This window comes from Panulirus ornatus, chromosome 19, assembly GCF_036320965.1.
Source record: "Panulirus ornatus isolate Po-2019 chromosome 19, ASM3632096v1, whole genome shotgun sequence".
In the NCBI taxonomy this organism is placed as follows: Eukaryota; Metazoa; Arthropoda; class Malacostraca; order Decapoda; family Palinuridae; genus Panulirus; species Panulirus ornatus.
The window spans coordinates 55403872-55431054 of NC_092242.1; the positions used below are offsets into that span (position 1 = coordinate 55403872).

The following is a 27183-nucleotide window of genomic DNA, read 5'->3' on the forward strand; positions in this document are numbered from 1 at the left end:
CGCTACTGATGACGAATAAGATTATTTTCAATAATCAATCAATGCAGGATGTCACTGCAATCTTCTGTCCATCAGCTTGATGTACCGTAGCCATAGTGACTGGAAATCTACGGTACCAAACCATGGGACTCGAATCACCTCGTAGATGTAGTTCACTTACACTCTCTACCTATCCCTCACCATCCCAATTCCACCAGTAATAGTGCTTTTATACCATTTAAGGCCTCGGGAACCATAAAACAACTTGCTTCTAAAAATTCAACCAAAAGCTACACTCGAAGATGACCATATTCCTAATATTTTTTTTTCCCTAATATAGCAAATCCATTTTTTCTTTAAACTCTAGAGACATGTTAACATATACAAATGATATGAAGAATAGAAATTCTTTTTATTTTAACGAGTCAAACAAAGCTGTTGAATTTGGTGTGGAAATATCTAGTATGTGTGTTATCTCTCATCAGCTGATCCACCGGTGGTCGGGCCGGGTTGTCACTGCCAGACGTAAACATTGTGTGTGTGTTGGGCGTTGACTGCAGAAGGTCTTGTGCTGTGATATATATTCCTTTATCTGGTAAGTAAGCGATTGACAGCTCATATTTTCTCTCTTCTCTGTGAGTGACACTTTATAGGTAGTTTTTGTACTCAATGATTCGGGGAAAATTTGAACTTGTTAGTTTATAAAGATTGGTTGATAAGGGGGTCCGAGGACGGGTCAACACGGTGTTCAAAATGTCTTTTGAACATAGGCTGAAGTACTAGAAGCTCCTGTATCATTCTGAGCTTTTGAGATATGGCTGCTCTGTTTCAGGTGTTTTATATATATATATATATATATATATATATATATATATATATATATATATATATATATATATATATATATGAACAAGGGTTGCTCATGTTCTAGTCGGTAAATTTTGACGGAAGTTGCACCATTGAAGTCTTGGCATTCTGTAGAGTTAGTTCAGGGTTTCGTGTAGCACCTCCTCCTCATACATAAGGAAGTCCTCACAAAATGAGCATTGCTTTGAAGTAGAGGGATATTGTGCATGAAAGTACTCTCTATCAAGAGGTCATGGTATAAGGAATCTACTGGTACGACTTTTGTCAAAATCTGTCTGCTAGAACACTAGAATAGGAGGGATGTCTACAGTATCCCAAGGTAATTTTCAGTCATCCTGGTGTTTAGTGTTAGGATATTAAAAAAGAGCTAGTGTTCTATAAATGACCAAAGTCAAGTCTTCCCCTTGTGAGTTGTATGGACCCTTTGTAGCTTTGTTTTTAAATTGATGTACAAAGAGAGTACAAGCAATATTATAGTGTAGAATATCGACAGTTTTACCTTATTGTTAATTGGACCCTTTATGTCTTATGATGAATCTAAATTGCTTTTCTTTTTTAGAGGAATGTCAATACTACTTGTAAACACAACAGCATTGTCAGTTGAATTTTGTGCTAAAGTTTTAAACTGATAATCACAGTCATGACTCCCAAACACACTTCATCCATGACTTCATGAATTACAGAATAAGATTTTAATTAAAAATAGTAATGATTACAAATCAGGGGAAAGTTATGATCTTAAAAATTGTTCCCCAAAGAAAAGGCTCTTAATCCAATTGCGGGATTAAATCATCATTAAACATTTTGTTTCTCCGTTTATCAATATGAATCAGATGCCAATGAGTGAATATGTCAGATTAAGCTTAAAAGGCATTAAAATCTAGGTAAAGGGACATGGAACCTTTTTGAAAGACACAGACCACCCTTGTTAGACAGTACCTTAACGTAGACATTATGGATATCCCCTATGTGAGTTTTGGGATTTCGTCTTCATATAAAACAGATTACAATGTGCTTTCCTAATGCCAGTGAAGGTGTTTGGTTTATTCTTTTAATCTGAAAGTTGATATCTAAGCCCTCCTCCATTATGTACGAATGCTGTCATGCTTACATAACAAATAGGAGAGAAATGTTGGTTTTGCAAATGTAAAAGCCTTTTTTTTTCAAGTTGGTGCTGCCTGAGCATTTTTCTTGGTTTTCTTATTTTGCCCTGCCATTCCATTTCACATTTTTTAAAAGCATTTCTTTGTATCAACTGTGAATGCTTCTGGACTGACACTCATGATTTGTGAATTCTAAGCTGTTAGGAAGCTAGGAGTAGGTTGAAGATGTCTTCTCTGGCAGTTTTTGATTAACTGAAGGCTATAAATGATTATACAGGTTTTCCTCTTCATCACTTTCCCAATGTATCATTCATTGGTAGGCGCTTTTGAGTTTCATCCCGTCAAGTTGATACATGTGCATCCCCATTCGTGATTTTTGAGTGACTGAGGTGCACAATAATTTCTCCACCTGTATAGATAGGCTGCAAGTGATGCTTGAGGGTAATTGCTGGAATCAGATATCAGCTAGGATTTCAAATGATGGCAGAATTCATTGAAAAATCACATGACTTATGGAGCAGCTACTCCATAACATGCCTTTTGGTAGAGGGATTAGTGAAAGAGTTTGGAAAGGTGATCAGAAAATTGCATGAGATTACAGACAAGTTTGACCTATAAAACCCTGGAATAGATGTTAAAAACACAAATGTGTGACTACTTTTATAGGAGAAACTGCCAAACCGGAAGACAACAAAGATTCAGGGAAGGGAAGCCATGCAGTACAAATTTTGTTGACCTCTATGAATGATTAAGATTAAGATTGATTGATTGAGCATCTGTATCTTCAGGCAATAATAAGGGTCAGGTGACCTTAGTGGAAGGAAGCAAAGGACACAAGAACATTCTTAAAATGGGTAGGGATCACCAGCAGCATGCATCAGGGTTCAGTCTTGGCACCACTGCTCTTTGTAAATGTAACTGACTTGCATGATGGCTTAGACCCTTACCTGAATATGTTTGTGGATGATCATAAGTTCATGAGAGAAGTAAAGAGCATTGAAACTCCAAAGTTGGTCAGATAGATAGTTAGTAAAATTTAATCCAAGTAATTGCAAAGTAATAAGGCAGGATATAGTGAAGGAAGGCATTTTCACTGTTATTGCTGAATAAGAAATAAGCTATGGGCATCTTTGTTTGAAAAGATGTAGGAATGGATGTTATGCCAAATCTTTTGCCAGAACTTGTAGTCTGGAAAATTGTTAACAAGGCAGACTGTCTGCTGAGAACTATTGGAATCACCTTAGTTATATTGATAAGGAGATATTTGGTATACTAAACCCAACATATACTAGACCAGAAGTGGATTCAAAAAGTCATTTAATGGTACAGAAATTCAAGAGATGGGACTTTCTGTGTAGAACTCTCTCTTCATACAGTACAAATTGGTATTACAAATAGATGATTAGGTTACAGGATTAATGAGGATTATTGCCTTCCCACCTGCGTGGCTATTTTGTCATAATCCTCCCCATAACCATCCTCATGCTATGTATCACTGTGTCAGATCTGTTGCTGATTGATCAAAAGATGTGAAAATGTTTGAGGAAAAGATTCACATTAGATAGAGGAGCTCAGTACCCTAAAGAGTCCAACACGCACACACACACACACACACACACACACACACTTGCTTTTATATATGTTAGATTTTTGGAGTATTGAGCAAATTTATTTACAAATACCAACTTCATGGATTTAATTCAGTGTGCTAAAGAGTATCATTAGTAGGTCTGCATGTATCCCTTGTTTGGGCTACTTTGCTGGTTGGTAGAAAACAGTGTAATCATTTGGAGCAAGTACAGGGAAACACTTTCAGAGGCAATGACCTCTGTAAACAAACGCTTTGCCTGACTTATAAAGATTTGGAACGATATTGCTTGGTTTATCGAGAGACATCTGTATACACAGAGAATACTGTACCAATATTCGCCTAGTTTTTTCTCCCAATGTTTCTATGAACAGAGTGTGTTGTTCTACACTGCATAGCTGTGTAGTAGAATTTAGATGTTGATGGCTATAATGTGCATAGTAATTGCTGGAAGTTATCAGACTAAAGAGAATTAGATGATTAGACACTGGATAAAAACTGAAAGTTAGATTTAAAGGAAATCATATGTTCAGGGGTTAAGCTCCATCAAAGATGATAGTGATATATATTTTTGTGAAAACAAAGGTGTACTTTATTATGGTTAGTACTTTTTTTTCACATCCAGGTGCTGAAGGCTGAGAAGTAGAGTAATATACTACAACAGGCAGAAGAAACACTTGTTCCCGGTTTATCAAGCATTCTCAGATTGAGCAGTGAAGATATATAGAAGTATTGATATGTGAAAACTTGATCATAAAACATCAGGAAATTAGTGAAAAGGGAAGATAATAAAAGAAAGCAAGAAGTTCTTTCCCAGAAAGATTCAGTACGTAATAAAGAAAAGGAAAGTCACTCAAGAATGTCAGGAGCAAATAAAACTGGTGTAATTCCTTTAGAGGAATTGCCAGTACCCCAGGTAAGTAATGATGAGTTAATGATTCAGTTTGCAGGAGGGGTACAGGATTGTTTAAGATCAATTTTTTTTTTGGCATATATCTTCTTGATTCCAGTATATGTAGTTGATTTATTTTCCTCCGAGGTGTAGTCATACAAAATCTGGCTGTTACAGATATGCCACTTCAGCTTTTTTCTGTTTCTGTATCTTTGTCAGTACAAGAGAGCAATGGACTCTTATGTTAAGACAAGAGAGCATTGGACTTTGTTAAGACAAGAAGAGCAATGGCCTCTATGTTAAGAAAAGGAGAGCTATGGATTCCATTTTAAGACACACATCTCTTCTGTTTATTCTTTGATGGGGATAGCTTCATTCCATTTACAGTATGGTCAATCAATATTTTTCATGATACAAGCAGAAGGGTTATTATACTCATGTTTGTTTATTATTCTCTACAGAATCAGTAATTGATTATATGCCTTTAAACTCATTATTATTGTCTTTTAAGGTTTTTTCATTATGGGATTTGTAGTATTAAGTTTTACTTATTTTCCTCTGAATTGACATCACCCTTCTTTAAAGTATAGGTTAAAGCCCTACATGAGTGACTTGGTCTATAGAAACCATGCCAATTTTGTTGCATTTTACTGAAGACAGTTATATATCATAAGCACTGATAATGTACAAATGAGCATTTTATATAGTACTATGTTTACCCAAGAAAGCACCATTCTGCGAAAAGTTTTCTAACCCCCATGGTTTTTAAAGACTACCATTTTCTGTTAATCATCACAACCATTAATGCCTTCTGTCTTTCAGAACTTTCTTCATATGCTTTACGATCTCTATAAATATCTTAATGTGATTACATGTATATTATGGACAGGGAGGGAGTTTATGCTCTTGGGACCCCATCTCTCATAATTTCTTTACAATCAAACAGCTTTTTAAACTTGTGTATGCTGTTCACAGTGATGGTCTTATTTTTAAGTTTATTCCATTCATCTGTGACCCTTGTACGTATTGAAAAAGAACGTCCTATTTTTTTAACAAGCTTCATGCTTAATTTCATGTTATGTCCTCTGTTGTTCTATCTTTGTATCATTCAAAGAACTGTTCATTGTCGGCATCATGAGGCTGGTTTAAGAACTTAGAGATTGTAATCAGGTGACCCATACTCTTCTTTCCTGTATGTTGACAAATTTAAGGCCTTTGGCTCTTCCCTGTAACCAACCTTTTTTAATTCTGGCACCATCTTTGTTTTCCATTTTTGGATCCTCTCTGTTTGTTCTTTGAGCCCCTTTAAGCAAGGTGACCAAACTTGTGAAACATATGATATTTTCTCAGATACAGAATCCACTATTGTTATGATCAACAGAAAAGATAATTTGTTCCCCCAAAAGTAAAGATTTCACTTTAATGTTATATTAATACATGTACAGAACAGTACTATTATCACATGGAGCTTCTTTTACTCTTGCTACTTTGAGTGTCAGGTCAGTCTTGTCATTTCCCCTATGCTGTCAAAAATATCTTAACCTGTGCATTTATTTGTGACACTTTAGTTCCAGAAAATCTTACTTCTTACTTTCATAGAATCTTTACAGTAATAGATACATAAGTGTTATTGCATGTGTAGTACATATTACAAATGTATTCTCTTTTTCCTTTTTTTATATAACTGTTTTCAGAGAAAATAGAATTATTAGTTGATAGTTACTAACCTGATGTGATGACATTCAAACTTGTGATGTCATATTACATTTTTGTAAGTAATAAATGTATATATAATTCCACTTTCAGATCCCAAAATGTCTGCAGATGCGCACTGTAACAACAGGGCTTATGTCATATGTAGAGGCGAAGAATTTTAAAGAATATCGTGAGGCAGCCCATGCTTGTATCTGGGCTCCACAGGAGGGAAGGTCTAATTTTGGAGAGTTCCGCGCAGCAGTCATGGTAAGTGTTATGAATGTTGTTGAGGAACCATTGTCTTTGTTTATTGTTCAATTCAAATTTCTAATTTTTTGGACTGAGCACTATAAGCATTTAAATGAACTTATTTAGTGGGGAGTTAAGACATTATTTTACCTAATAGAATGAGATGTACCCATGAAGATTTATCACCTCTAGCCATCAGAAGACACTTCAAGCAACAGAAATTTACCTCATGTTTTGACGTTTGAAGGCTTGGCTTTTTCTCCATATATTTATGCAACAGTTGCAGTCTTGAATTCAACTTTCCTTCTGTAAAACACCATCTGCCTGTTTCTTCCTTTGACCTTCTTTTCTGCAACCTGACTGCTTTCCTTTTACAGGATCAAATCTCCATTTATAATCTCCTTTGTTATTTCCACTCGCTGGGTGGTGTATGTACTTACTGCAATGCAAAAAACATGTATTTCTCATCTTATGGACCTATTTTCCCAACTTTGAAGCTATGTGGTGCAGAATTATCTGTACCCTCAATATCTTTGCTTTTATATTTCATATTTTTCTCTCTAGTTTCTCCAGCTCTCTACAACTCCTCACCTATTTGACCTTCTTCCATGAAACTTTGCTCTCTGCTCATCCACAGGCTGAATTCCTTAATATAAATTTCACTGCATACCACAAGGATTAGTGAGGCTCTATTCAAGATGATGCTGGTGAAATCAAGGCTGTTTCTTTTCCCGCCATAAGCTGTTGACTGTTAATGTGCCAAATATCTCTGAGGGCCACTTCTGGCAGTTGATCATGAGTATGCCATATATGATCTGGGGTTTTCAAAAATCTTGCAGGCTGTAAGAATCTGTTTGTGAGTACATACAAGGGAAATAGTGTGGAATGAATCAGAAAGCAGTTACTGGCATCTCAGACAATGTTTTTGTGGCATTGACTAGCTGCCCAGGGTCGAGTGCTTAGGTTCAAATCCTGGTTCTGGCAGTCAGTTCACAGTTAACCCAGCCCTTCCTTCATTTCTAGGGGTTGGTTGATGAAATGGATACCTGACTCAGGTACCCATTCTTCCCTCTTGAGGCTTGGTCATTTTCTCTTGATGCTACCGTGCTAACATGGGAAAAGGGGAATATGGATAAAGAAAATATATATACATATGTAGCGTTAATGGGATGGCCTTGATTAGGGCCTCGGTTGCCCATGCCGTTTCGGCTAACATTAGAGAGAAAAAAGAAAAAATAAGAACAGCACACTGCCAGGGTAGCAAGCAGCAGGGGAAAATCCCATTTACTGTGTGGATTTACTGAATGCTATAAAGTAAGTGCTTAGATAAAATCAATGGTCATAGTTTGCCTGAAGATGGTTGATCCCACACTACCCAAAGGCAAAAGAAAACTTCAAAGAACTTACTACATGTGTGTGTAAAGACTGTGATTGTTTTGCGTATCTTTGTGCAAAGTCAAATTTATGGATATTCCATACACAGAGATCACTGATGATATGAACTAGTGTAGAATATTTACCTTCTTAATGACACAGATCTTACCTATACAGACCAATTTTAACATGTTTGGCACCCAATTCTATGGAACAGCACTAGACCTCTCCTACCCCAAGCACAGTATAACTAACCAACAACCCTCAAGTAGAGATATAATGCTTACCCCTTTCTCACACTTCAGTAGTTTCTACTCACAATTCCCAGTAAATATACAACACTGACAAAACAAATACACAAAGATAACCTGACAAGCACTAAACACTTGACCTCCCAACTCACTTTTAAAAACAAGCCACCTGACATACACCCATCAGAAACCAGTCCTCAGACAAACTTGAGCCACACTTTCCTGCATCTGCTCTGGACATCACTCATCATTAAAGTACTACAAACACTAGTTCACCATATCCCAAGACCCTTCATGCTTACAATACATATACCATAAAGAAGACACTGAACACTTACTTCTCAGTTGCCGTGCACTCTCTGAACATAGATGCACTCACACACACTCAACACTTTAATACCTGAGTGCTTCAGGAGCCACATAAGGATTGAAAGGACTCATAGGGCAGAAAGTATGTAAATAGATAGTAGAGCATATAGTTATTTGTGACATAGTTAGGGACAAAGTGTAAGCCTTAGCATACATTCATCTGGAAAATTTACCACAGGTATAAGGTTTACTGTGTTTATTTCATTTACTGATAATCACCACAGGACTTTTCTAAAGGCTCTTGCAGCCCATGGTTGTGCTATTTCCTATAGCAGGGAAATGTAGGCTCCTTTGGTGTGAGAAGTTCTTTGATGAGACTACACTTTCAGTGCTACAGCATAGCAAAAGGTGACTTTTCAAGCAGGCAGAGTCCGGTAACAGTGGTTTACTGTATTGGCATATGTATTGTTTGTTTCAGAAGAAAAACCTCTTTCATTCAGTGAATTAAAAAAGTTAAATACTTTTTTGAAAAGTGTGCTTATACTTCATGTATAATGAATATGATGTGTGTTAATCATGTTTTTGTATACCATACATGGAAACAATTGAGTGCGTGTGGGCTACTAGATAGTTTAGATATGTAAGTATATTACCTTAACTCTTTAACTAAGGTTTCCTTGCAACCCTCAAAATTTAGTTTTTCAAATTTTTTAGAAATGTGATTAACCTTATAATTTCAAAGATTATGCAGGTTGGGAATCAAATTTCCATTACCCAAAATCCCTTGGCCAAGCTTGTTTCAGATTTGGGAATTTCTTAGTTTTAAGAATATTGATATTATGTGGCAGCTCACCCATCAGGGTCTGGGACAAAGTCAAACCCTATAATGGGCATGCATAGAAATAATTTATGTATAAAAAGCTACTTTTAGCATGTCAAAATTGAGGCCTTTTCAAGAAACTTTTATTCTAGTACATCTTTTTTTTTCAAGTGTCAGTGGTGACTATACTAATTCCTTCCAGGCTTTTGGCTGGCACTAAGGAGGCCTTTTTGTGAAATATAAATTTTTCAGAGCATTAGAATTTTAACCTCTAACCCTTTCTGGGAAATATAAGGCCAAGAAAGAGCATATCTAGAGCAGATTTTGATGTTTTAGCAAAAAACAATGCAGGCTTTCTCTTCGCTTTGTGACACTCCCATCCAGGCAAACAAACTGTGATTGATTCAGGGGTAATGACATGGTTTATTGGCTGGAGACAATGTCACAAGTATGTAGTGTGTGGACTGATATTGGTATAGCTTACAAGATAGTTGGCTACCAGGGGTACTCATGATCTGACCCCTTCATTTTAGTTTTTGCAGAACCACCTATAGTATTGGTTTATTCTCATTATAGAACTCCCTTTTTTCAATTAATACTCTCAAAGAATTTGATAATTTCCTCATATTTGCCTTGATAATACTTATTCAGTTGTTTGTGTCCCTGCTGATTCCCTTCCTCATGCTCCAACACCACATATTCAAAAGTAAGCACTGTTTGATCACTCTTTCCAATAAGATAATCATACTTTCTTTGTTTCATTTCCTTGGTACAGTATGTAAATACAAGGTCAAGTAAAGATGGCATATCAGTCCTCTTAGTTCTCTCATGCTCTGACATAGTGATAAAGGAAATTCTTCTTTATACTTTTGAGGAATTTGTGTTTCCAAGATTCAGTACCTTCATGGAATCTTAATTTTTTTCTGTGTATCTTTAATTGAAATCCTTCCTTATCACTAGTTTGCCATCTCCAAGGAGAGAGTGTTATGCCACTTCCTCCACTATCCTTTTGTTCATTCATTTGTCATAGTTTACGCCTGCTGTGGGATATTGCATTTCTTTGGAGGATTGTAAACTAGCAGTACCACAATTCACTTCTTACATACAGTAATTATACCCGTTATGTTTTGTCTGAAGGCTCACTGTGTTGGTATTTCCCGGAATTTAATGTAATTCCTGATTTTTAGAGCTAATCCCCCACTCCTTTATCTTATCTATCCCTTCTTGCTCTTGAGTACTACTCTGGAAGGATCAGATTAGACTTTGTATCTTGAACTTTATTTTTCAAAAATGTTAACCCAGCACTAAGCTAGGTACTACTGTTACCGTTACTCTCTTTCTTCAACTTCTCTGCTGGGATTATACTTTTACAAAAGTGTAATTGCCATTGGACAGTGCACAACATTCTTTATCAAACACATTTTAAAAAACTGTGCATAAGATCTTCAAGATGCATTTTGTTAAATAAGGTTTATATATCTCACACATAAGTAGAACATAGCAGTCAGCATGTTTACAAAATATTTTTAGCATACCTTAAAATGCAATGAAAGTTATGACATGGTCCCTAATGATGGCACCTATTACTGTTATATCTTGTAAGTTTTCATGTGTCTGGCTTGCCTCAGTGTTATAAGGTCCATACTGTTAGACCTTCATTAGATGATGTATGTTTCCTTGCAGCTCATATGTTATTTACGTACAAAAAAATCTCTCATACTTAAAGATATTGTATTACAAAGTTCATGTGACTGAAGAATTAATACATTGAAAGAGTCATCTAAATGCCATTTTAAGCTTTTGAATGCAGTATCTTGTATTTTGATAGTCTTCAGTGGCTAATTCATGTTACAGATGCATCTAAGGTTTGATGGGACCTTTGGCTTTCCTGGTGGACTGATAAAACCAGGAGAGGATGTAGTGGATGGTTTAAACCGAGAAATGGCTGAAGAGATAGGATGGTCTTTAACAGATCATCCTGTTACCTGGACAGACTATTACAGTACTCAGGTAGGGAGAAGTCTACAAAGTTTACCTTCAAGAAATACAAAGTATATGTGTATCTTTAACTTACTGATGCAATTTTTTTTGTACTCTTAATATGTTAACTGTGACTTACTATTAATTTCCTGTTAAAGGTAGAAAAGGTCGGTAAGATTTGTGTGGGGCATGTGAGAGTGAGTCCATATCACTGAATGGCTTGCATGTTCTGAGTAAAAAAATTGAAAGAAATTTTTCCTTTATGAAATTACAGATTAGCTTTCAAAAGTAACAGAAAATACATAGGAATGTGTAATTAACCTATTTGCACAATGTGGGAAGAGAGTTCTATATTGGTTGGGTCTTGTCTCCTGGACTTTCAGTTTCATCAATTGTCCCTTTAAACCTTTGTAAGCTGCCAGCAATTACTGTCTCATTGGTTAGTTTGTTCCAACCATCTTTCACTGCAACACCAAACAGTACTTCTAAACATTCTTTCCAACTGTCAATTTGCCCAGCTTTTTGTCATGGCATCTGGTTACTTTGGTGCTGCATCGCCTGAGAAACTACTCACTGGCAATATTGTCCAACTGATTCAGAAACTTGAGGCTGTTATCATTTTCCCCTTCTCCTTACATTGTAGCTCAGTTCTCTTAATGGGTTCACTGTGCCTTGCCATAGATATAAAGATACCCCAGTGTGTAGAGGGGTTATGATAGATCAAAAGGCTATATTTTTCATAATTCATCAGTGGAAACTGGTTGAGTACTTATACATAAGGAGAAACAAAAATATCAAATGTTTTGGTAGTACCCCTGATCTTCTTTTGGAAGCTTCTGAGATTGTTTGCTCTTGGTGAGAAACTCCTGTTAACACTGCTTGATGCATTAGTGTGCATATGAGTTTTTGAATTTTGAATTTTGCATTCATACACATCAGTTTGAATATCTGTTTTTTTGTGAATATGTTTTACTTTTGATACATATTCAAATGATGCAAAGCTCTTTTCTAGAAAAGTGTTTTAGACCCCATTTTCTTTTATTTCTTTTATGTATGTAAGTCATAGTTGTCTGCATGATATTTTTGCTTTAAACAGAATGAATGAGTCTATACAAAAAGAGGTATGCAGGAAAAATATAGGAAAAGACTATGATTATATCATGAATATTATACATTGTTTATTTTTCCGGCAATTTTTGGAGGACCTGTGATGATAAGCTGTTTATTTATAATACTTTTTTTCTCCATTATCATAGTCCTGTTCATAATTTCTCTTCATTACATACATATATATATTCATTTATCTATTTTATTTATTTTGCTTTGTCGCTGTCTCCCGCGTTAGCGAGGTAGCGCAAGGAAACAGACGAAAGAATGGCCCAACCCACCCACATACACATGTATATACATACACGTCCACACACGCAAATATACATACCTATACATCTCAATGTATACATATATACACACACACAGACATATACATATATACACATGTACATAATTCATACTGTCTGCCTTTATTTATTCCCATCGCCACCTCGCCACACATGGAATAACAACCCCCTCCCCCTTCATGTGTGCGAGGTAACGCTAGGAAAAGACAACAAAGGCCCCATTTGTTCACACTCAGTCTCTAGCTGTCATGTAATATTATTAATGCACCGAAACCACAGCTCCCTTTCCACATCCATATAAATTTCGTTATTTTTTTCATTCTTTCATACTTGTTTTCTGTTTCCTGCATCAGCAAGGTAGTGCCAGGAACAGACAAAGAAAGGCCTCATTTGCTCACGTCCCTTCTCTAGCTGTTATGTGTAATGCACTGAACCACAGCCCCCTACCCACAACCAAGCACCAGATTTTATATCTTTCTTTGACTACCTAAGCTCCTGCAAATCTGTTTCAGGGATTTCAATGTTCACCATGGGGAATGGCTGAATTCCTCCCATATGAATATAGGAGGGATTGAAGCCCTCATGTTCTTCATTCTCAATGATTTAGAGGAAATTGGCTCCCACCCTACATATATTCTTGATTGCTGTGACCACTCTCCTAATATTCTGGATCTGTTTTTCAACTCTTATCCATCCTGCTGTAACTACAGAGTCTCACTCCCAATTGGTTCATGTGATCATACTTTCATAAATGTTACCTATTTTAATGGCACCTCCCCCTCAAGCAGCCCCTTTTAAGCATAGATACTGGCACTTTAACAAAGCTGACTGTAATAGCATATGTAACTTCCTTTCTGATTTTCCTTGAGTAAATTATTGTCTCTTATATGGTTATTCTTGCAGGAATGGAGGCATTTATCTCTTCTACCTCCAAGACATCTTCTTCCAATCCATGGTTCATCTTGAACCATTCCTGTTCTGAGGCCATTCAGGCAAGGGATCAAGCATATTTAGCTTGGAAAAACTCTCCATCCTCTGACTGCCATTAAGATTTTATCACTGCCCATAATCATTGCAAGCACTTTATCAATAAGGCAAAGCATTTGCTTTTTTCAAAGGAAGTGCATTAGCCTCTCCTTGTCAAACACTAATAGGTTTTTCTTGTCTTTAGCCACGGGCATCTTTAAAAACTTCTGTCGCTCTCCCTTTCCCTCACTTTTCCATTCTGATGGTACAGTAGCTGTCTCTCCTGTACACTGAGCCTTGGGGCCTTGCTTCTCCTGTAACTCCACCTTGGATTACTCTGACATTCCTTACCCCCCCCTGATGGTCCTCTTACTAATACTATGCCCCTCCCCATAATCTCTTTGGACTTTCCAAAAAGCACTTCTCCCTTTGGACTCAAGTAAGGATTATGGTCCTGAAGGTATCCATCCCTGTGTACTGAAAGACTGTGCCTTTGAACTTGGACATTATGCTTGTTCATCTGCTTTGTTTCTGTTTGAAAACCAAAACTTTTCCTTTTTTTTGGAAGCATGCATTGATATATCCCATCCTATAGAAGGTTGAATGTTTTGACTTATCTATCATCCTATTGCTTTGACATCTACCATTTCCAAAGTTTTTGAATCCTTTCTCAACTCCCATACATCTTCAGACACCTTGAAACTCACCATCTTCTCTGTTCACCAGTATGGCTTACATAAGGTGAGATCCAATGGTGATATTCTTTCCTATCTTACTAATGTCTGGTCATCATCCCTGAAAGAATTTGGGGAGTCACGTGTTATTGCCCTTGACATATCCAAAGATTTTGATGGTTTGACATTGGGATGTCATCATTAAGCTACCTTCTTTTGGTTCCCTTCCTTACATTGATCCCTCATATCTAGCTTCCTCTAGGTGAATAATCGCTGTGGTTGTTGATGGATTAGCCTCCCCCTTTCTCCATCAGCATCAGTGTCCCATAAGTCTCTGTCCTGTCCCCTACACTTTTCTTCTTTTTTTCAATGATTTTCTGTCTTTCACAAAAAAACAAATGTACTCATATGCTGATGACTCAACACAGTATTCACCCACATCCTTCAATTTTGCTCCTCCTCTCACTCGATCTTCATCTCATCTTGACATAGCTTCCTCAATAAACTCAGACTTGGACAGGATATCTCATTGGGGTAGATGAAATTTAGTGAAGTTTAATGTCTCCAAGGGCCATTTTCTACCTATCCATTCATCAAGAACTCCTTACAACTCTCATCTCTCATTTGACATTCCATGATTCCACCTCTTGACTCAGTGAACATATTTGGCATGACTGTAAAATTCACTCTTTATTGGAAAACCCCACATTATGGAAATGGCTAAGTCTGCCTCTTAAGAAATTGGGTGTCCTGTTTAGATGTCAAAACTTCTTTTCTTCTGAACAGTTGCTCCTTTTATACAAAGGATTGATTTATCCTAGTATGGAGTACTGCTCTCAGAACTGATGTAGTTCTATCTCAGCATCCTTATTTGGCAGTGTTGGGTTGAGAAAATGGTTTGACTCATAAACTTTCCTAGGTTGTCTTTAAAACTTGACCCATCTTGCCCTAAGCCTCAGTTTTGGTTCACCTTCCCATTTTATATAGTATCACTGGTTTTTGCTCCTGAGAACTGGCTGCTTGCATGCCCCCACCACTAGCTGGCAGGCTGCTGCATCACATAATTACTTTGTGGCAGTTGGCAACTCAAGGGAAGGCCATTAGGTAATTGTTTTTACCTACTCCTCAAACCTTTAGAATTCTCTACCTTCTCACATCTTTCCCAATAACTATGACTTGGTACATTTTAATAGACAGATTTTTTCATTTCCTCCAAAATTCATAAGAACTATCCCTTCTCTCTTCTTTTCCCCTTTCGTAATTCTCTTTGTATTTCAATTAAGGGCCAATCTTGATGTGGACTTTTGTTCATGACTGAAGCCTCCAACATAAAAGATAAAAGTGAACTCAACAAACTTGTACTTATGTTATTTAAACACTTATCTTTCTCCTCCCTGTCTCTAGACAATGGCACCTTTGTTCCCCCTTATCTTTAGATAATGGCACTGTACAGGCATTCTGCCAATCCTAAGGCATCTCATCATGATCCATACATACATTGAAAATCCTAACTAGTCAGCAACACAGTCAACTCTGTTCTTAAGAAATTCAATTGCAGTACCATCCATTCTGGCCGCTACATTCTACGTTGCATCATTTACAAGACTTTCACCACCTCTTCTCTCTTCATCAAATCACTTGCCATGACTCACTTCGTTTATCTCCCTGACTCAGACACCCTGCATCTGCCACCCTATCATCAAATTCATTCAAGTATCCTTCAAATTACTCAATCTCCTGTTACCATATTTACCCCCTTCTTTGATGGTCCCATGTGTTCTCTGACTTTTCTCACAAAGTTAGCCTCCTAAAGCATCTTTTAATTCTCCTAGACATTTGCTGATGTTTGTTCACTTCATCTCTCATATACTTTCCTTTTCAGCCCATGCACCTTCCTCTTGACCTTTTGCCACTTTTTCTTGTACATCTCCCAAGCATTTGCACTCTATCCTTGTAAGAACTGCCCATACACACCTGAATTTCACTAGTAACTTTACCTTATCATCCCACCACTCGTGACCCTTTCCCACACTCTGCATGACATGCTTCTCTTGCGCATGTCAGCACTGCTTCCCTTAATAACTCTCATTCTTAATCCACTCCCCTAGCTTCATCAACTCTCACCTTTTGCCATTTTACTCTCAATCTCTCTTGGTATTTCTTCACACAGGCCTTTTTTCCCATTGCACTTTCACCATACTCTTGTCATTCATATCATTTCCTTTTTCCCAAAGACCTCCTTTTAATGCCTATTAATCAGTCTGTATTCTAGTAATGTCAATGTACCATTTTCCTACTCACCAATGTATGATTATGTATATCTCTGTTTTTAAATCAGGTATTCCCAGTCACCAGTCCTTTTTCAGCACGCAACTCCACAAGCTATTTACCATTATTATTCACAGTACCAGGTACCATATGCTCCCCAATTATACCCTCAGTAGCCACATTACTCAGTCAGTCTCGTATTAAATCACCCATCAGTAATACCTGATCTCTTGTGTCAAAACTGGTGCTCCCAAAACACTATCCTTTCTTCTTCTTTCTCATGGTAAGGTGCATAAGCACTAATAATCACCCACCCCTTGTAATCCATTTTCGTTGTTACCCACATAAGTCTGGAGCTCTTTTCCTGACACTCTTTAATACATTCTCACAACTCCTACTTCAACAGTAGTGCTACCCCTTCTCTAGCTATCACCCTCACCCCAAACTCTGACCTTACCCCAAGACAAACCATTCTTTCCCCTTACCCTTGATTTTTTCACTCAGAGCCAGAACATTCAGGTTCCCATCCTAAAACATACTATCTCTCTCCTTTCTTTTCATCTTGGTTTTATCCATGCACATTCAGACACTCCAGCCTGAGCCTTCAAGGAGGATGAGCACTCCTTGCTCGGCTCCTTCTTCTCTACCATCTCATAGAAATTGAAATACAAGAAGGGTGTGTTTCCAGTACCCCACTCCTACCCCAGTTAGTTATCTTATATGAAATTGAAATACAAGAAGGGTGTGTTTCCAGTACCCCACTCATACCCCAATTAGTTATCCTCTATGACACAGGAAATAAATGCGCAAAATTCTTTCTCCTCCTCTATTCCCAGGGATAGATGTTGAGATATATTGTTAGATTTCCTACTTGATCTCTTTCTCTTTCAACCTTTATATCCCACCAGTAGTAAAGTGCATGCAGGACACTATATCGTCACCCTTGTATCTCTCTGTCTATCAGTCTCTGTGGACACATTTTTGTTGGTATAATACCTCAAGTACAGTAAATGGTAGAAGTTACACGTACACTGTAGGTGCCATGGGATTTCACAAAATGATTAGAATTTGGGGCATTTAGAGACAAAGTGTGTGTATAGCATTTTTAGGAAAATTTAGATTTATTTTGAGTGCAGAATGATTGGAAGTTCAAAATTTTAATGTGTATTTATCATGAAAGGCCAAATATCATGGAATAGAAACTTTGCAAATGCAAATTTTACAATGCAAATATGGCCTACCTGTATAAAAATGTATGCAGAACATTTTCATCACCCATGCATATGTGTCTGTCTCTGGGCATTTTCTTTTTAGTATGATAATTAGAACAGTAACATAGATATTCTATAGGTAACCCCTGTGAAGATGTCAAAGTTGATTACATTTTAGGCCATGTAGTTGCATAGATTTGCATACTGATTAGGAAAATCTGATTTTTATTTGCATGTGTAATAGATAACTCAAGAGTGCTGAATAATTGGAAGTTTTTGTATTATGTAATAATCAATGACAAATATCATGGCATTCAAAGTTTTGCAAAGTGGTTCTTTACTTTAGTTGTGGCAGGATTCTAGGCAACATAGGTGCCTCTTGTTTATTGGTACATAACACCTGTATATCATCCTGAATGCCTTTCCTGCATATTTGTTTCCATATTTTAATACATTCCCACTACTTGTTTATTTGACCAGATATCAGACACCATGAAATTGTCCATAATTCTGTCAGTGATACACTGCAAGTGCCAGAGCTTCAGTTCCTCATGCTGTATTTATGATGTATCTACAGTCATCCAAAATTTTATTTGACTGTTTCTCACTGTCCCATTGCACTGTTGCAGGTGGAACACAGCAAGAAGATGATCCTACACTTCTTCATTACACGTGTGACTTTTGACCAATTCACTTCTCTTGAGAGAAATTGTCCACTTGCTCTTGAATATGGCATTGAGGTAAGATATCCTGAAGTATCAATTTAAGTGGAAATAGATACTTTCTGTGTTTCAGTATTTGATAGTGTTTTATGCTTGTATGTGCTCTCCTGCCTTAGTGAGGTAATTCCAGGAACAGATGAAGAATGGTGTCACTTCCTCACATCTATTCTTAGGATAATGCTCCAAAACCAGAGCTCACCACAACCTTACCTGTCCATAAATGGAAGGTTGCAATTATATATTGCAAAAACCTAGTTTAGTCTATCCCATGCTTGCCTCTCATGCCCTGAATTTTAGGCCATGATACCTCAAAACCTTTTTCATTCTGTCCTATATCTTTCTTGGTCTTCCCATCCCCCTTGCTCCTTCCTTCTCTTCAACAAAGATCCTCTTAGTCAGTCTTTCTGCAATCTTCCTTTCCTTGTCATCACTTCCTGGTCAGCTCCCCAAGTCTAACTGCACTTACTGTCATACCTCACACTTACACTCTCATTTATATTACAACAAACCTATTTTACACAACATAGTGTTTATAGGCATTTCATTTCCAAACTGTCCACCTCTTTCATTTTTTATCCATTCAGGGCCCTAGACTCACAGCCATATAATGCTGTAGGGAGTACTATGCCTTCAAATATGCCCATCTTGCCTTAACAGACATAGACCTCTCCTTCCACTCATTCCATTTTCCACCCAAAGGCTCATGTCCACTCTCAGGTACTTAATGCATTCCATGTCTTGCAGGTTCTCCCCACTGAAACTCTCACCCAAACCATACTGTCTTTTCCCCCTGCTACACCTTATGGCATCCTTTTGTTTATGTAACTCAAAACTTCCCTTTATACATGCTTTCCCAAATTTTGGCATCAGCATCTAGAGTTTGTCTTTCAATTTTTTTTTTGTTTCTCTCTATGTTGGAGTCTCCTGTCAACACAAAATCTACATCAAGGCCAGAGCATAATTGAATTGTGGTTTAATGAAAAGGTAAAAGAAAAGACAAGGGAAAGTATTTATGAATTTTGGAGGAAGTTAAGAACTTTGTGTGCAAAGTCATAGTTATTGGGAAAGATATGAAAGGGTAGAGAGTTCCAAAGCTTCAGGGAGTAAGGAAGGAAATGGTTATCAAAACAGCCCACCTATGAGCTGTTAGCAGCCCAACAGTAATCATGCAATGCAGCAGCAAGCCAAGTATCGTGTGGTCTAGTAAGTGGTGGGAGCATACAAGCAGCCAGTTCTAGGGAGCATAAACTGAAGTAATACTTATAGATGAGGGATAGTGTACCACCATTGTGGTATAGAGGAAACAGGTTAAGTTTTGAAGTTATCCTGGGAGAGTTTATGATTTGGAATGCTTTCATCTCTGTCAAGTAAGGATGCAGAGATAGAGCCACCATAGATGTAAGAGCAGTACTCCATACAAGGATGGATCAGTCCTTTGTATACACAAAGAAGCTTTTCAGAAGAAAAGAAATTTTGACATCTAAACAGGACTCCCTGTTTCTTAGAGGTAGACTTGGCTACTTCTGTAATGTGGGGCTTCCAAGTTAGAGTGGATGTTACAGTAATACCGAGTATATTCATTGGGTTAAGAATTGGAATTACAGAACCAAAAAAGGAGATAGGAAAGTTGTGAGGAATTTTTGATGAGGGTTGGGCAGTAACTGGATCTTTGAGGCATTAAACTTATCCAGATTTTGTCAACTCCACTGAGGTATCGTGTCCAAGTCCAAGTGTATTGAGGAAGTTGTGTGAAGATGAGATGCAGATCAGGAGAGAGAAGAAGGAGCACAATTGAAGAATGTGGAGGTATGCTTTGTTGAATTGTCAGCATATGAATGCTTTTGATTGTTTGTGGAATGAAGGAAGTTGTTTATGAAAAGGAGAAAAAGTATATGGAACAGGACAATCTTTAGGGACACCACTGTTGATGAAGAAAAGGGGAGAGGCTGATCCATCGACAGCCATGGGGGTAGATCGGCCAGTGAGGAAGTTAGATATGAGGGAGGAGAGCTTAGATAAAGGACCCCGATGCCACACTCTGCTAAAGCTTTGTGTATGTCAAGGGCATCTACATAGGATTCCCCAAAAATCTTTTAGGGATGATGACTAAACATTAGTAACATAGGAAAGAAAATCACCAGAGAGAAGACTATGAGATGCAAGATGTCGGAGGATATGGGAGTTAAGGAGGGACTCAAAGACTTCGGAAATGCTAGATGTCAAAGCAACATAACAATAGTTATAGGGGTTAGAATGGTCACTGTTCTTAGGGATGGGATGTACCAAGGAGGAAAAGTTCTGGTCTTTACCCATAAACTGGAGTCATGTATGGAGATATGGATTTGTAAAGGAGACTTGTGAGAACATCATTAGACAACCAGATCCCAGAGAGAAGGAAGATATTAGAAGATACACTAGACAAAAGGTTTTCAGTGGAAGAAAATTCCCTAGAGAGACCACGAATGTTGGTTTAGTGAATAGAAAAAGAGGTAGGTCTATCAGAGAAGCAAATGTCACAGGAGGGGGTTGGCACTATTAACATCTGAGCCCTCCCTTTCATTGGCAGTAGGGTCAGGCGGGAACTGTGGAGATTTTTAGCACCATATGATGTTGGGGACAAAAGGCCATAGGTTTGTTAGACTTCATCATGATTACATTTAAAAATGATTGTGCAGACAGGGCATGGTAAGAGAATGTATGTAAAGAAAAGAAGTGAGGTTTGAGTAGGTATATGGTGCTTGTAAGGAGAAAATGGCAGGACTAGCTCAGTAATGCCTTTTTGATGACACAAAAAGTAAGATCAGCAATCCTAACAATGGATGGTGTAAGATGGTTCTGGATGCCATTTTAATGCTCCTCAGATGCTGTCAACAGCCTCCTACCTAAAGGATTGCTCTAAAGGTAGGGGCAAGATATTCCTTGAAATAGCTGGAGTATTGGGAGGGGCCAACACACAACCACCTGAGCTCTTCCTTTTGCTGTAAGTGAAGTCACACAAGAAAGTGGTCACAGGAGTACACCTTAAATTTGTAGGGGTCATGCGAGGGGCCATTACACTACTACCTGAGCCCTCACTGGTAGTGGACTCACTATATATGTTATTTAAAGTCTACCTAGTAGGGATATAGTCAACTTACTAATACTTAGTGTGATTCTAGATTGGCCAGATTAGGGAGAACATTAAAATGTACATTTGTCAAGTTTTCCTAAACATATTCATTTTGCTGATATATAGTAATTCTATCCCTTTCTTTACATGCCTGTCTCACATACACCATTACATGCATTCTTCCCCCATTTCTCTCCCACCAGAACTCTTTCACTCGGTTTTTCCAAGTCACAGGTGATCTTCCTCTCTCGCCAACCCTTTTAATCATACTCTCATACACATGTTATCTGCCACCAGAGTTATATCATTTGGAAACAGCAGGTGATATACTTTACAGGCCATCACCTGCAGTATACTGTACTCCCTCACCATCCCATTTGTGAACAAATTAAACAGCCATGGTGACAAAACACCTGTGACACAAACCCACCTTCACTTGAAACATCTCACCCTCCCTTCCTCCTTGCATGCATGCCTTACTCTCTTAGTAAACATTTCTCCTTGCATGTAATGGCTTTCCTCCCAGACCATATATTGACAACACCTTCCATGAGATATTACTTAATTCCATCATATGCTTTCTCCAGGTCCATAAAGGCTCCATACAAATACCTTTCCTTTTTCTTTCTTTTTTTCAGGAAACTGCTTGTTTCAGTTATATTGATCACATTTCTGTTTTCATCCAATGCCTGATTACTTCCTACTTATGCCTAAATTTGAATGTATGAATAATATACTCCTTTACAGTTTCACACTCATTTATTATTCTACCTTTAACCTACTGACTGCAGCAGCCCTGTATGTTATGTATACCCCACTGTTTTGTTGTTTGATGCTGTAGAATGAGATCTTTTATCCAAAACACCTAATCTTTTAGACAGTATGATAGATCTGTCCTCATATTACAAGGGTCACATATGAATATTTGCTGGCAAGTTAAGATCGTTGCCATAGCTGACTCCTCCAGATGTATAGTGCATTCCTCACTGTGCAACACAATATATATACGCCCTTGCATGAATGTTATAGTTTCCTTACACTTATATACATGTTGTCTACAAAATATTGGTATTTCTTCTGTTGCAAGTGAGTGATGTTTTGATATGTACCATATATGTACATTTAATAACATACAGAGAAACCTCTTTTAACATAGCCTCATATAACAGAAATTTTTTTAACAGACTTGAAAAAATATTTATGTAATAAAGTAGACTATATGATAATCACTAATAAACAAAAATGAAGAAAATCCATTAGATGTAGAAGAAAAAGAACCAGGGAATGTGTCCACAACTATCTTTGTTTACATTCTCCAAGCCACTTGTGTACAGGATACCATAATTGGCATCAGTTTAGTCTTGGTTGCTCTTTTTTTTTTTTTTTTTTAGCAATCTCCCATGTGTATTTTGAAAACATTTTGAATTCATGATTTTTAGAAAACAACCTGCAAGTGCAAGTATAGGTAAAGCATCCAAGGTCCCCAGGAAAGAGCTTGATATAGACTTAAATTGCAAGTGATATGCAAGATTGAGGCTGGTGAATGTTATGCACATGCGGATCAGTTGTTTAGTTTAGCTTCCTGTATCATTAAGATGATACTTAATAACATTGTGACACTGAAGACTATGGAAAGCAGGCCATGAAGGCGTAAGTGTTCCGTCAGAGCACAGCAACCATGATCAACAACATTGCAGACTCATACAAACTTGTGAATGTTGTTTGAATTTAATTTCATATGATATTTATATTGTCTTTCTTTCATCTATAAAAAGACAAAATGATATCTGCAGAGCCAATACTGTTACTGAAGGAAGCCTTTTTATGGCACTTATTAGTGTAAGAATTAACACTGTCAGGGACGCACCTCCATAAGTACTGTACCGTGTATAATGAACGCTTTTTCATGGAATTTTTGCTTAACAGACATTCCTCAAGAACACATCCTTTGTTATAAAATGTCTCTATACACTACATTCTTTTATTTTCAGTAATTGCTTGTTGAACTGTATGCCTCAAAACGTGAATCCTGAAAAACACCTGATTCCTCATCACTCTCAATTTCAGTCTCTTTTTCAGTATATATTATAAAATCATTAGTTAATCACTTTTTACATCACAAAAATTTCATCTCATGTAGTATCACTGAAGTTGGACAGCTTTCTGCTTGGAGATGTCGGTTGTCTTTCCTTCTCAAAACCATCATACTGATTTGTATCTGTCACTATCATGCTTATCAAATCACAAGCAACATTCTCTAATGAATAGTCCAGCTCCTCACAATTCTTAATGACAGAACAAAGACCTCTATCTAAATAAAATTATGTAAGAGTGAAGTTGGCAACCCCTGTCCATGCTCATGAGGCAAATGGCAAACGTGACAGATCACCTCCCTTTTTCACACTGTGACGAGGATTATCTTCACACCGCTTCTGTCATTATCATGCACTTCTTCCTCCTATCTTTGCTCTTCTACATCTTCGTGTAAAGTAATTGCACTTGGTCCACTACCACCGGTCCACTATCACCCTTCTCTAAGTTGTCTAACTCAAGCATGTGTAATAAGTCCATGTAATAATTTGGGTTTTCTGATATGGCTTTTGCGAAGTGAAGTTGGTCTATCGTATACTTCAGCATTGTGATAGTTGCTGTCCACTCAAGCGGAAAAAAAATTTGGTCAAATGTATGGAAATTCTGTTTGAGGTGCCAGTAAGTGAATTCTGAATAATTGACACCTGTGGTCATGCATGGACATTTTAGAAATGAGATACTTGCAGTCAGCTCCTGGAGATGGAATATCCCATATTAGGATAGTAGTCAGTGGGTTGATGTTTGAAAATTCACACATACTTTAATTTGCAGGTGTTTGGTACAGTGCGTGTACCATTGTACACAATGCGGAATATGTACAGTGGACTACCAGCATTCCTGAACAACAAGTTTATTGGCACAGCAAAGCAGCAGCTACTTTTAGCTATGTATCATACAAATATTTTGACTGAAGCTGAAATTAATGATGTTATTTACAAAAGTCAGAATCTTAAATTAGGTCCAAGTAGATTTTAGGATGTAGTTGATATTATTTCAAATTTTACAGTTTTTAGGCAAAGATTGTCCATATGTAATATTGCATTTTTTTCATGAATTAGACAGTTTGGGCTCTTATAGTGAAGACAACCAAACTTTTTTCTATTTCCAGTAATTCAGATTATCTGACTAAGGTTTCATTTCATTGTTTTGAAGATGTCATCCTGTCGATTTAGAAACTAGTATCGGTATCAAAAATCAGCTGCTGTTTATCGATAACTTGGTGATTTCAAAGCTAACACAATTGGAAATTTAGGATTATTGTTGATACATTTCAGAATATCATTTTGACGGTGACAAGAAAAGTAGAAGTAAATCATTGAATGTTTGTGTTCAAACTTCATTTTGGGTGAGGAGAACAAAGTTCATGTGAGCAATGTTTAGTTAGCTTTCCTAATTCTAAATTAGGAAAACTTGTTTGAAATGAATGTGTTCAACCCACATTAAAGGTAAAAATATATCTATTTATGTTGAAGATTTGTAACAGTTTTATTAAATATTATCAGTTTGTAAGATGTGCACGAATGTTTCTAATCTGTGTGAGCATCATTAGTATGTAGGCAATATGTTAGAAACAAAGTAATGTTAGTAATTTTGATTTAGACCTGAAGAATAACGGAGACAGTTTTAATCTTAACCCCATGGCTATTCAACAACAGCATTTGGATTTGAGTCTGTTTAAGGAGAAATTTAGATTTGTCAACAGTAAACAGTTGTCCTATTCTGTTCCCATATATAGTAGAGTAAATGCTCAAAAGGTAACCACATTTAAGTAAACATTAACAAAAAGAATATATTTGGTAATTGAATATAAAGCTGAAATGAAAACAAAAACCGTCTATACCCTGATGATGCCTTTCATATATCTTATCTTTCTTAATTACTCAGTTTTTGTTGATGTCTACTCATCACTGAAATGTTTGTCTGTTCCTCCTCTAAGTTAGCTTCACAATTTCAAGTGGGTAGTGAGTAATCATCCCTCTTATAGCATATGTAATCTTATACCTGTTGACCAAATCACCTTATTCACTGAACCCATACCTTTGTATTCTTTACCTTTTTCCCAACACTTACCTGATTTTTTTTTTGTTTAACTGATTTGCTATTTCCATCAGTCTCTCACCTCTTATGTCCTGCATATCTGTGTCATCTTTGCATACTTCCACCCATTTGAATAATGATGACTTCAATCTTCACATGTTTCTTTTATGCTCATTTTTCATATAATCTGCTCTTTGAATTCTTGTAATTGTAATACTGTTTTTTTGCTATTAGTTACTGTTACTTTAATATCTTATCTATTTCTTCTATGGAAATTTGTGTTTCACATTTATGCAGAAGAGCTGGAATAAGTATGTCCTTCATGGAGGCTTTACACTTTACAATTAATTTACCGAGTCTTAGAAAGCCTCTGTAGCTCTTCCATGCATTGACGGGTGCTCCAATTTTGGTTTTGCTATTAGTTACTGTTACTTTAATACCTTATCTGTTTCTCCTTTGGAAATTTGTGGTTCACATCTATGCAGAAGAGCTGGAATAAGTATGTCCTTCGTGGAGGCTTTACACTTTACAATGAATTTACCAAGTCTCGGAAAACCTCTTTAGCTCTTCCATGCATTAACGGGTGCTCCAATTTTGGTTTTACACTATTTTATTATAGCTAAGTATCTAGAGTGATTGACACCTTATTTTTAACCATTCGGATTAACATTATATTTTGATTTCCCATCTGTACGAGGATTGGACAAAAAATGAATGTATCCATAGCATCTTTGTGCTTTGTAAAAGGTGACTAAAAGTGGAGCTGAGCAGAACTCACAACTGCTTACAGCAAGCTTTGTGAGTTGGAAAGCTGAGTGGAGTCTGATGATAAATGAAGTTTAAAGGGTCATAGAGTTTGTAAATGGATGAGCTGCATATGAGAATGATGAAAGATGCAGAAGCTTTTGTTTGAAATAAAGTTTCAGTTTGATGCTAATGAAAATGAAAATGGAAGTGCTTGAGGCTTTGCCCTGCTTATGAAATATGCATGATGGAATTTGTTGATTGTAGATCAGTTGGCGACTGCTATTTGCAAAATCTAAAGTTTAGAATTTTATGACTCATGGATAAGAGAATGAGATTAAGGAAGTACTCTTTAGTGAATCTAAGGTTTACTGAATGATTAGCTAATTTGGATGGATAATATGATATGACGGGTAGGGTGTAAAAAAGGATCTCTTGTAAGAATCGGTGACCAAAAAGGTTATAAAGGTGAAAAAATATACACTTGGTGTACCAGTTGATAGAAGAATTGTTAGTATTTATTACCAAAACATGTTACTGATGAATATGAAGAACAAAGATAAACATAATTCACATCATATAATAAGACTAAGAATGAGCATTATGTAAGGGTTTTGTTAGAATGTGAGAACAGCAGGATATAAGGTTTGTGAGAGGATTAGATTTCATGAAAAAACAGGATGTAAGGTCTGTTAGAAGACTAGATGTTATCTTTTACAGCCAGATGACATGTATGCTAGTGATATGTTCCCTGTGGTAAGATCATGGACCATAAATGATAAGCATTGAGAATAAAAGTTGAAAAGATACAGAGTTAAAATGTAAGATGTGATTTCCAAAAAGCTAAGTTTTGAGGT

General features: G+C 36.9%; 1 protein-coding gene across 2 annotated transcripts; it reads left to right on the top strand.

Moving 5' to 3' along the window:
- The first annotated feature begins 459 nt into the window (after positions 1–459).
- LOC139755519 (U8 snoRNA-decapping enzyme-like) lies at positions 460–27183 on the top strand. Of its 2 annotated transcripts, none has more exons than XM_071673906.1 (6): positions 460–574; positions 4163–4453; positions 6236–6391; positions 10982–11137; positions 18253–18363; positions 24317–27183. In XM_071673906.1, the coding sequence occupies exons 2-6, from the start codon at positions 4397–4399 to the stop codon at positions 24518–24520; spliced, it is 684 nt and encodes a 227-aa protein (XP_071530007.1). In that variant the 5' UTR covers positions 460–574; positions 4163–4396; the 3' UTR covers positions 24521–27183. The 2 variants fall into 2 exon arrangements, with proteins under 2 accessions (XP_071530007.1, XP_071530008.1); XM_071673907.1 differs by lacking the exon at positions 460–574 and adding an exon at positions 970–1165.